The 12,010-nt window shown below is 31.4% G+C and overlaps 1 protein-coding gene across 2 annotated transcripts in view; it reads left to right on the top strand.

Moving 5' to 3' along the window:
- LOC100169359 (zinc finger protein 235) overlaps positions 1-1,860 on the top strand; it is a 100,375-nt gene extending 98,515 nt beyond the window's left edge. Inside the window, exon 8 of one of the 2 annotated variants that reach the window (XM_001952594.5) lies at positions 342-1,860. In XM_001952594.5, coding sequence (XP_001952629.1) covers positions 342-592 — 251 coding nt within the window. In that variant the 3' untranslated portion in view covers positions 593-1,860. The remainder of the gene's footprint in view (positions 1-341) is intronic. The other variant, XM_008189713.3, reaches the window with a different exon arrangement.
- The last annotated feature ends 10,150 nt before the right edge of the window (positions 1,861-12,010 follow it).

The raw sequence follows: 12,010 nt of genomic DNA, 5'->3' as shown, positions 1-12,010 counted from the left end.
CGAAATCACCCTGCGCATATCCCATGTCACATATAATTATATAATAATCACGAGTTTTTTATGATGTTTGTATAGATATGTTGAAACGTTATAGGTACTCTTATTTTGTGTTATTAGGTATCTAAATTATTTAAGTGTTTCCGTGCCACCGAACTTCCCCAGTCCCCGTATAATATAAGTCACTAGCTGCCTATATATAGTGTATATGATAATTTACGCTTGTACACCGCTGCAGCGACTATCAATAATGACAGTACTTATATAATGACGTTATCCCGACGTGATCTCGTCCGTATAATATATTAATATGTTTTTAATTTTTTCCGTTTCGTTTTCCGCAGGTGAAACCCAAGAGGAGTGCAACAAGTGCGGTAAGGTGTACATGGCCCCGGAAACGGACAAGGGTCGCGGCGGCGCGTGTCCCGAGTGCGCTCCGTTGTCGCGTCTGCCGCCGACCGACGCCGCCGCCGACGCCGCATCGGCCGCCGCGGGGAGTTCACCGCCTGACGAGGAGCGGTCTTACGGGGGTGATTCGGAGGACTGTTCGTCGATGGGTTCCGCGGACGACTGCAGCAGCAGGGGTGGCGTGTGAACGGCTACCGCTGCTGAGGGGTGGCGGCGTGACGTGGGTGGCGGCCCGTCTCCGAGGGCTACCGTCTAACCCTTAAGACACGTTATGTATTTTAAATATTCATTAATTAAAGGAAAGATACGGAAAAACTATACACGAAACCATGCGACCCGTGTGCATCACTCGTCGCACATATATACCTACGTCTTGCTGTATACTCGTTTCCGCACTCAGCTTGCGTGTAACACACCTCGTTGGCTGGCGATAATCATATTATTAGGTACCTATATTAATAATATTATCATCGTAAATTATTACGCGTGCGCCGCCCGACAACGGGGAAACAAACAAAACGTACAATACGCAAGAGAGCACTTAGGCTTTTATCGATTTTCGTGATTTTACGACCCGGTCGAACATATAATAATATTATCATAATAGGTAGGAAGGAAAAATTTTACGAGTTTTCGGAGTAACAATGTCGTAAAACAGACGTAATTAATGTGTCGTCGCGTATTTTTATTTTTTCGTATCGTCGTTAATTAATGCGCGCACGTGAGTGTGTACTGTGTATAATAATATATATAAATATTTTATAATAATATCATATTGTGAATGTTATAACACGCCGAGCTACCCGAGCGAGCGTCTTATATATTATTATTATTATTAAAATAAGAATAATAAGATTATTACTATTTACTATTATATTACCTATCAATATTATATTATTATTATTATTATTATTATTATAATTATCTCATCATCGGTTCGTATAACGTATTATAATGTTTAAGTATAATTCACGTGTAATATTTCTTTGTTGTATATTTTTGCTCTTGTCGCGACCGTGGTACAATACTATACCCTGGTAAAGGTACGGTTGTGATCTTTTCACCGCGATGTTGTAATATTAAGATGAATATTTTTTTTTTATATAAGTGTCGCAGCGATGACGATCTAATTGCGTGTATTTCTTCAGGAATCACGCTCGTGTGTATGATATTAAATATTATATTATTATTATTTTGTATATTTTAGTATTTTTAATTCTAGTCACTTTATTATTATCATCATTTATATAACTTTTTTTCATGATTATTTTTTTTGCTATATTTATATACAGTGTATATTTTATTTGTTGTACATATCATTATATATATATATTATATATTATAATAATGCATCGCTGTAGCATAATATATATATATATATATTATTATTGAGTTAAGTTTTTAGTATTACTCGTATGAAGAATCTGTGTTTTGATGGAAAAAAAAAATTGAAATAATATTTATTATTCACGTGTAAAATCTATATACTTAATAAATGTATGTCTTACATAATACATTTATAATATAATATATTATATACATTTTTATTTTTTAACATTGTGATTTTTAATCGTTAGGTATTCCTAACCTATCACTATCCACCTACACCGACAACTTCCTATAGTATAGGACCTCTACACTACAGTTAAGTGTTTTTATGTTTTTACACTCATCAATTATTTACTGAACAGAAAATGTTGATATAATTTAATATAAGTATTCTTTTTTCGTATCAGACAGCTTATATATTTATAATCAATATTTAACCGAGTACCTACGACAAAACTAGAACAAATAGTGAAGTAAATTACATAAATAATAAATACTAAATAAACATACTAATACATTAGTACATGATAATATGGTAACGCATATAATTGTTATATTATATTTTCTTTTGCCCAGTATTGATAGATGTGTTTACCACTTATCCAGGTGCAAATTATATTATACTATAATATTCAAATAAAATAATATAATATGAAATCAACTCGATGCCGGAATTCTGCGGGCAAACCGATATTCGATCGAATGAATTACCTGCCTATGCGTATAATATACCAAATAATACTTGTCTACAGCAAAACTAGAGCGAATAGTGAAGTAAATGACATAAATAATAAATACTAAATAAACATACTAATGCATAATAATATGGTAATGTATATTGTTATATTATATTTTCTCTTGCCCAGTATTGATAGATGTGTCTACCACTTATCCAGATGCAAATTATATTATACCATAATATTCAACTAAAATAATATAGTATGAAATCAAGTTGATGCCGGAATTTCCGGAAACCGATATTCGACTGAATGAAGCACCTACCTAGTGGTATAATATACCGAATAATACTTGTCTACATATAGCAAAGGTCATATTTCAAAATTTTATCCAATCACCGACGATGCGAGCGACGGTTCGTATATACAACATTATTGTGTGTAGTGTGTATAATATATAATATATATAACACCAGCCTACGACATATTATAGCCACCATATAGATATTATATAGATTCACAGCCGACGAGACTATACGACAGTAAGTAGGTACCTAAATACAAAACAAGAACGAATAGTGAAGTAAATAACATAAACAATAAAATATACTAAATAAACATACTAATACATAATAATATGGTAACGCACATATTGTTATATTATATTGTATTGATAGATGTGTCTTTCGCCTATCCAGGCGCAAATGATATATTATATATTATTATAATATTCGAATAAAATAATGTAACATGAAATCAAGTCGATGCCGGAATTCCGCGGGCAAGCCGATATTCGACCGAACGAAGTACCTACCTATACCTACCTAGTGGTATAATATACCGAATAATATACTTGTCTACACAGCAAAGGTCATATTTCAAAATTGTATCCAAACACCGACGATGCGAGCGACGGTCCGTATACAACATTATTGTGTGTGTGTGTGTATATACATATACACCAGCCGTACCCTACGACATATTATAGCCTCCAAATAGATATAGGTGCACAGCCGACGAGACTATACGACGGTAAGTACCTATGTATATACTGCGCACACAAATGTAATATACTCTTCGATTTTACACATAATATTATACACCTAATATTATATTATGTTTTAAAGCGACGAATAGTATTACCAGTTCTCGTGTTTTCTTGCCGCGTATCGGTTTCGAAATTCGAATCCGATCCGTCGCCGATTACATTTTTTACGCGTCGTCGGGCGGCGCGCGTGCGCGTCGACGGCGGCGGCGGCGGTTCCGGCATGCTCGGGAGACCATTATATTGACACATTAATATTGAGAGCTTATTATTATTATCCATCGGTAGTATATTATTATGAAACGCAACATAATAATAATATGCACATTTATTACATTTTATATTATGAATTTTCCCTCGAGACGAATAACGCTTTTGGCAGAGACGTGTTTAGAGTTTTCACGCACCAGGTAAAATTTTATTGCCCCCAACCCTTAAAAAAAAAAAGTGAATACTTATTTTAAAAAAAAACGTTTTGACAATCTGATCATACATTTTATACAAATAACATAATTTTATAACATAACATTATAATTTACGCCTAGATTTTTTCTCACTGAAATCTTGTATGATTTCATCGTACTGTGTTTGAGTTGTTATATCTGACTCTATATATTATATGAAGAATCGCCAAGTTATTGAGCCGATCGTCTGTCATCCTAGACCTTAGATATTATGTCTTAACTGACTTAGAGCACTAAAAGATCTTTCTGATGAACAATTAGATGGTGGAAAGCATAAAAACATTCTGAGTGCTATTATGTTGACGTAAGGGTATGTATTTTGAATGTCACCATCATTTTACACATTTCTAAAGTAGACAGCAGTTTTAGGTATATTTTCTTTATTTGGGTTTGTAAGTAAATAGCTTCTAAAATGAACACATTAATTTGCAAAAGTAACAGGCGAATCATTAGGACAACACTTCTTCAAATAATCTTCTTGTTTTCCTACTTAACGTTTGAGCCGAAAAAAAATTCATTAGCGCCCGTCTCGCAGATAGACAGATATTTGAAAAGCACACATGTGTGATTACCGCGGTTGCCCAACGAATTACGGTACACGGTATACTGTATAATATATTTTGCATAATATTTAAGCATAATAAAAACGATAATAAAATATAACCAATTATGTTTCGATGCCCGATGGTTAAGCGCGCTGCACACGTGTTATAAGTGCAATTTTATTTATTTATTTTTTATTGTATTTTGTTTTTAGTTGGACTACTTTTTTAAATACATAATACATATAAGCAGGTATACAATATTCTATTGAAATTATTAAATTGATGTTAATGTTGTATTACTCAGTCGTAAAATCTAAAATGTGGTTCCTACAAATGTAATGTATCAGTGTGTATAGATGAATGTTATGTGCATTTTTGCGGCAATGTCCAGCGCCCAATATAATAATATTATGTATTTAACATGATCATATAAATATTAAATACACCGTTGACTGCAGTAGACATGTCCGTGAACTTGGCAAAGGAAATTTAACAGTAATATTCGTCAATAAAATTGTTGGAATACTTCCAAAGTGAACTATGTTGACATTACAATTTCATGGACATCACAGAGCAGTGTATACTGTATACGCGTGATCGACTCCGTCGATGATTTTTCTCCCAACTAATATAATATGATTAGCTTTTGAAATGCGATTTCGAAAAATCATATTTACTACCTATAGGTACATATGTGGTTACCTACCTGTGTAATATAACTAAATTAATATTAAAAATAACAACGTTACATTATTATTATACGAATCCTTAAAACGTAGTATTATCATTTTATTACTAATGTACTTACCGTGAATACCTACGCCGGTAATGCTAAAATAATTATACTCTTTTAGACTTTAGTGACCGAAGACGGTCGATATCTTATCTCGCAATAATAACAAACTATATAATACGGTGCGATACGTAGGTAACAATAGTTCAAATACCGACATATTGTTATTGTTATCTATTTTTCAATTGTCAAAATATATAACTATGTTGGCAATAATTTTAGATGACAATATAGGGGAAATTTTAATGTATAATGAACAAAAAAAAATTCTAAAATCTTAATCTTAAACGTACGGGAAGTTGGATTTTTGACTAATCCTATAACGGTTATACATATTATAATAATATAATATGGTGTAATATTATATTTCAAACAATTTGTGACGTCGATAGAAAATATCAGCAATACAATTTTAAGGTGGCAAAAAAAAATTCAACTTACAGCACGTGTACTCAATCCAGGTGCCTACTCAAAATATTGTCATCAGGAGTTATATATTATATTATATATTATTATGTTGCCATAAAAGAAAAAAAAACAAAACCGCTCAAGCACAATCGAACAGCGTTTGTAATTCTTAATAATGTCCTTATAATAGGTCCAAAGAAAATTTAGAATAATAATACACATACAAATCAAAACGAAAAAAAATTCATTAAAACAATGGATTTAGATATCGGGTACGAAAATTCCAAATACTTTTCTAGTTAACAACTATATAATTGTGAAATCTATATATTTTGTTGCTCATAATTTGAACAGTATATTTCTGTATTTAATTCATATTATTCATATACCTAACCATATTAGTTCCGACATTTCCGATATTTTACCGTGATCGTTAATATTGTAAAATTTATTATGGTATCGAATTTTCAAAAATTGGTCTGAATAACACGTAATTAATTCAGTCGAACGGATAGTATTTATATGACCTTCTTCTGTTAGGACTGACTGCAGTTTTTTAACACATTAATTCTAATAACAAGTGTCCGAACACTATATTATAATAATCAGTTATATCTGGTTACGGACTTCCTCCACACTTTCCACCAGCAAAAAAATTGATACCAACAGAGTTTTTTTTTAATTTTTCAAAGAGTGTTGACGAATAATATTAATATTTCAAAATCATAGTCGGCCATTGAATCGATACTCAATGCCTAGTCTTAAATTGTCAAGACAATTATATTATTATGTATTCCATGTAAGTAGTTTAGTGCTTTGCCATTCTACGTCTCTAACTAGGACTATATAGAAGCATGATTATTTGACAAAGTAGGTATATATCTATAAACCGTTATTATATTTTAGTCTAATAAATTGTAAAATATCTATCGTAAGCTATATTCTTACAAGAACTATATGTTTTTATAAATAGAATAAATAACTAATATACGAGTTTGTACGCATTATTGGCGGCGTTGACCAAAATCATAATATAGAACGCACGTCTTGACGCGCTTTTTTTTAACGCTCTAAAGTTTATTTTGTCACGTAACGTATTTTTATAATATAATATCATATATTATGAACTTGATTCGGTATGAGCCGCGTAGGTACACCAGTTTTTCAGCCCGCGATATGAACGTATTAATATTATTATTACCTATATACTTACCGATGATAATATTATGGCTGGTAGTAGTAGTCGTCGTCTCGAGCTCGATGGGTTTTAGACGGATAATTATTTCGCGTGAGTTTAAATTGAAATATTCTAATTTTTTATTACACCGGCCGCAATATCGTTGCCAACCTATATATTATATATATAACATGCGATGTATATTATGTACAGAAAAATATACATTTAGGTATCCTACATAATATACAGTGTGCGTGTGTGTGTGTGTGTGTGTTTAGAGGAGCGGCGTGTTGAGGTACCGGTCTCCGGACGCCGACAGCGAATCATATTTCATCGGGAAACGATGTAACGGTGAACGCTGATAAATAATAATATTAATATTATGTGCGTATTATAATAAAATAAAACGCCATCGGTTGATATTATAACGCGATCTATAACGCCTTAATCATCCGCAAATCCGATCGTAACGATATTTTAACAGTGCCGCGCGTAAAAAATAATATATAACATATTTACGATAAGGTGCAGCAGTATATAGGTAGGCAGTTCGGCGGACGTCGGACGAGAGAAACGTTTGTTTTTTATTTTCCCATAATTCGTACTATTACCTTAACCGGTATACATCATGCTCGCTTTGTCTACGTAGGTACTATGATCCCAGCTTTACGCTTCCTGCATAGAGACGGAGCTTGTAAATCTCGAGGGTGATGAGTTTGGTTTTTGGCTGGTCAGTATCGGGTGAGTGTTTTTTTTTTTTTAAGTGTTCTTTTTGAGACGTTTTGCTCGCTTTGTACCATGATATATTATAAAACAAATTTAAATACATAAAATATCATAATATTTTATACATATACACTTCGGTATATTATGCGCGTTGCGACATGTCGTAATTATTGTTGTTGTTGTAATTTATAATAATATAATATTATTTTATGTGGCGGTTTGAATTGGTAAAAGCAATCGGCCCGGGACGTGGCAGCGATGTCTGGAATGCAGTTGTACGTAATATATTATTATATTAATATCTATAAACAATAACTGTTGTCTGTTATGATAATAATTAATGCGATCAATGATTATTTATCGCAACCATATTATAATGATTATTGTTGTAATGGTAATGGATTGACGACGGCGTTCCGGGGGCGTAATGTGTTAAAGTACACGCATAAATGCATGCAGCACACATGCATATAATTAATCACATATTATTTAATAAAGTTTTAAATGTACTTTTTCGAGTAGATTCGCGGAGTAATCTGCACAGACGTTAAACACTCGAAATATTGTAAACTTCAAAAGTTATAACCTTGGAACTATATAAGTCCGTCTAACAAATTCTAATTGCACCATTGTACTGAACACGTTGAAATATTACGTATATAGATTTACAAAAAAAAAAAAATTAGTATTTTAGATAATATTATTTGCCATTAGTCACTCGGGCAGATGAGGTAAAAGCATCCATCAAATAATCATAATAATGAACATTTTTAAGTTTTGAACACCATTACACCGAATATTCAATAACGAATTGAACAAAGTTTGAATCATAATATAGAGTTGGCATTTTTAACGGGAAACCTTATGAGATTAGATTAGGAGAGTTTTACATATTATTGTACCTAATCTTTATAAACTTCGAACATCGAATAACTAAAGATATTTTCCCCGACACCATGGTCTGACAGCAGAATTCTCGTAAAATCAGTTGTTTATCTGTTTTCGCGTACCCATTGGTACCTAAGACATGAAAAGTGCCACTGAAAACAGTATTTTATTTAAACTTTTGATTGATTTACATAACACAATATAAAGAATTAAGTGTTAATTTTTTAAAATTTATAATAAAAATAATAAGGTTCTTATCACAATCAAAACTTTCAAAAATGATGCCTCTTCGAAAACACGAATGCAATTATTGTTATCAATATTTTTGATTACATATATGTTGTGAATTAATCAGAATAATTACGATAAGTACCTATACCTCTTTAATTTCCGTCGCTTATTCGCTTTCTTGTCTATACCTATATTGGCAATACAATTTATTATTTTATATTATATACGAGAAACAGTTTTTATTTGTATATAAAAAATAATAATCACTTATTATGATTTATAATTATTGTTGGTAAACACACATTATTTTCTACAAAGTTTTATGGATGGCTCAAGGTATTACGACTCGCTGTGTTGTCTTGGGTATCGAACACTCGTTTATTCCTACCTACTATTGGGATGAAATCTGCAGCTTATTATAGTATTCTGATTTTTTTTCACTGTCATAAAATATCATTATTACAAACGAGTTGTAGCTTACGTTTGGACGAAAAGTTTAGTCGATGAAAAAATAGTATCCGAATTAATAATAAATAACAATATTAGGTACGCTCGGTTCACTTCGGTATAGGTAGGTTACTAATTGCAGTGCACTCTGTATGAAATAAAACACGCGAGGAATTCATATAATTCCAATTTTAATAGGCGCTATATTATGTACCGCATATGTATCGGAACGGAGACCGTTAATTTTTATTAAATGCGGTTTATAAAGGTATAATAATATAATATATAAGATAATATTATTATTAAACATAATATAATATATATATTGTTTTTTTTTTTAAAGCTTACGCTTACCGATTCCCGTCCAACCGGTTTATGAACTTTTAAATGGCCCTAATTTAAAATGTATATATATTATTATATTATTATTATCTTTAGTAGTCGGTCGATGACATCGATTTGGTGTTATATATTATATTTTACAGAACTATATTACAATTTACAATATGGTGTATGATATGTAGGTAGGTATTATCGTATAAACGCATACGGCTTATATAATTCATCAGAACCATTATCTGCAGTTGCACGCTAAAGCCTCGCCAAACATCATAATTATTATTATTTACTGCAGCAGTATAGATATAAGTCCTGCAAGTACGTCTCCGGGTATAAACATATTTTTATAAGGTGAATCACCGTATTATGTTCGTCTCCCATAACTCCTTGCACGTCATTTCACTCGTCTGGGAAATGCCCAAATGAAAAAAAAAAATACCCCTTTTGATATTTTTAATAATTTTCTAGTCGTTCGAGTGAGAAAAGTGTAATAACATATATGTTCATAAAATACTTTCATATAATACGTCAATACGACCCATCGAAAATATGATAAATCGTTTTCAATACCTCTCTTCGAGTCAAACTCTCTATAAAATAATAATATATTATGCGTACGCGATGTGATCTGTCTAAGACCCACGACAGACGTATACATTTTTACATGTAAATTTAATCGATGAAAAATGTTTATTTTATAAAGTTTTTAAACCGCGTTATTGTAAACTATACGCAACTACGCTGAAGCTGTTTGCTTGTGTGCGAATGATAACCCCCAAACCGATTTTTTTACTTTCGCCTTAAAATATTTTCCTCGAATAATAATAATAATAATATAGTATTTAGAAATATAGTTCATATTTTGAAAATCGTGCTAAATTTTCGAGTTCTCGATTCAGATAACGCGCAGGTATACCGATACAGAAAAAATTATGTGCTTTATGACACAACTTTGAGTATACAAATATACAATAAATATTTCGAAATCACGAGTGTCAGCTATACTTATACTCTATGCCAATATCATTCTACAGTAATGTAATATTATTTAATATTTTAGATTCTGAGCGGAGCGACGAAGCTAGTGGTTTTACAATCGTGTTTATTTTTAATTTTTTTTTTATCCTGTATGCAAAATTTCTACCATAAGGAGTGCTTCGATTTCAACACATAGTAAGTATCTTATCTTTTAGAAAATTGGACCAAGATGCTACTTTAGAGAGGTCATTTTTCGATGAAAAATTACGAAAAACCGCTAAAAATGGGATTTTAATTTCTAACGCTTTGTTTATCAATTATCACCATATAGCAACGGATAAAAAATAATAACATTATAATATTAATTCAAATTACAGGCTATAATAAATAATAACAATATAAAAAACCCAGACTGATAAACAGTCTCCGCTCAGAATCGTTTTTTTTTTTTAACAATAATATTATATCAACTGAATTCAATTTAGTTTAATACAATCCATTATACGTTTACCCACTTGTAACCTACTGCACAGCAGAGTGACATCCATTTACCCGTTTTTTTTTTTTTTTATTCAACTCAATTCCAGTAAATATGGCCATTAGCTGTTTAAGGGGATTATGAACTGTGGTCGATAAGGTTGGTATATGGTAAGGGGTTGTTACGGTAGGTAAGCAAACACGTGTATGTGTGACAAGGTTTTTACTACAACGAACCCGGCTGGTCACCCATCCGGGAACTATAGTGGCGGGCGTTACTTACTCACAGTTGCGACTGGTAACAGCCAACGAGCCAAGCCACTGAATGTAATATTATAAAATGGTTATAATAGTATTACTGTTTATGATGTAGTTAATTCTCTACGCGTAATAATATAATCATTATTTTACTGATGAGGTGACAGTCAAGTTTTTATCGCTATACAATCGACGAAATCTAGACAATGAATATCCCGCATGCGAATTGTCCTGTAGGTGCATAGCCTATATTATAATATATTATGACTCTTTTAAAAGTAAATAACACACATTTTTTTTTAAAGTAATAACGTTTTTTGAATTTTTTTTTCTACGTGATATAAAGTCAGATAAAACTAACATACTTTGTCGAAAAAATATAAATACCTATTTTTATATTTTGTATAACATTCATACAGAATTCTTTAAAGTAAAATATTTAGTATCAAAAAACTATATGAAAAATTAATGCTGCCATTCAAAAAGATAAAACATAATAAACAATGTTATAGTGATAAAAAAAACAGTAAAAATGTCTACTGTTCTCAATAATGTTGTTTTATCTCCAAATAATATTATTGTTTGAAAAAAAATGTCCATAAACATTAATAATCATAGATGGAAAATGATGAGTGTCCACTGTTCACCTATTTAAAAGAATTATCAAAATATTATAATAATATTATGTCATCATATTATGGGTATAATATGATACGCGTATACGATGGGAATATTTAAACGAACAAAAAGCGTTTAAAAACCTATCGGCGAGCGAGTAAAATACGAACGACAATAATAATAATAATAATAATAATAATAATAA

Source organism: Acyrthosiphon pisum, chromosome A3 (genome assembly GCF_005508785.2).
Source record: "Acyrthosiphon pisum isolate AL4f chromosome A3, pea_aphid_22Mar2018_4r6ur, whole genome shotgun sequence".
Taxonomy (NCBI): Eukaryota; Metazoa; Arthropoda; class Insecta; order Hemiptera; family Aphididae; genus Acyrthosiphon; species Acyrthosiphon pisum.
This window is presented reverse-complemented; position numbering and strand designations above follow the sequence as displayed.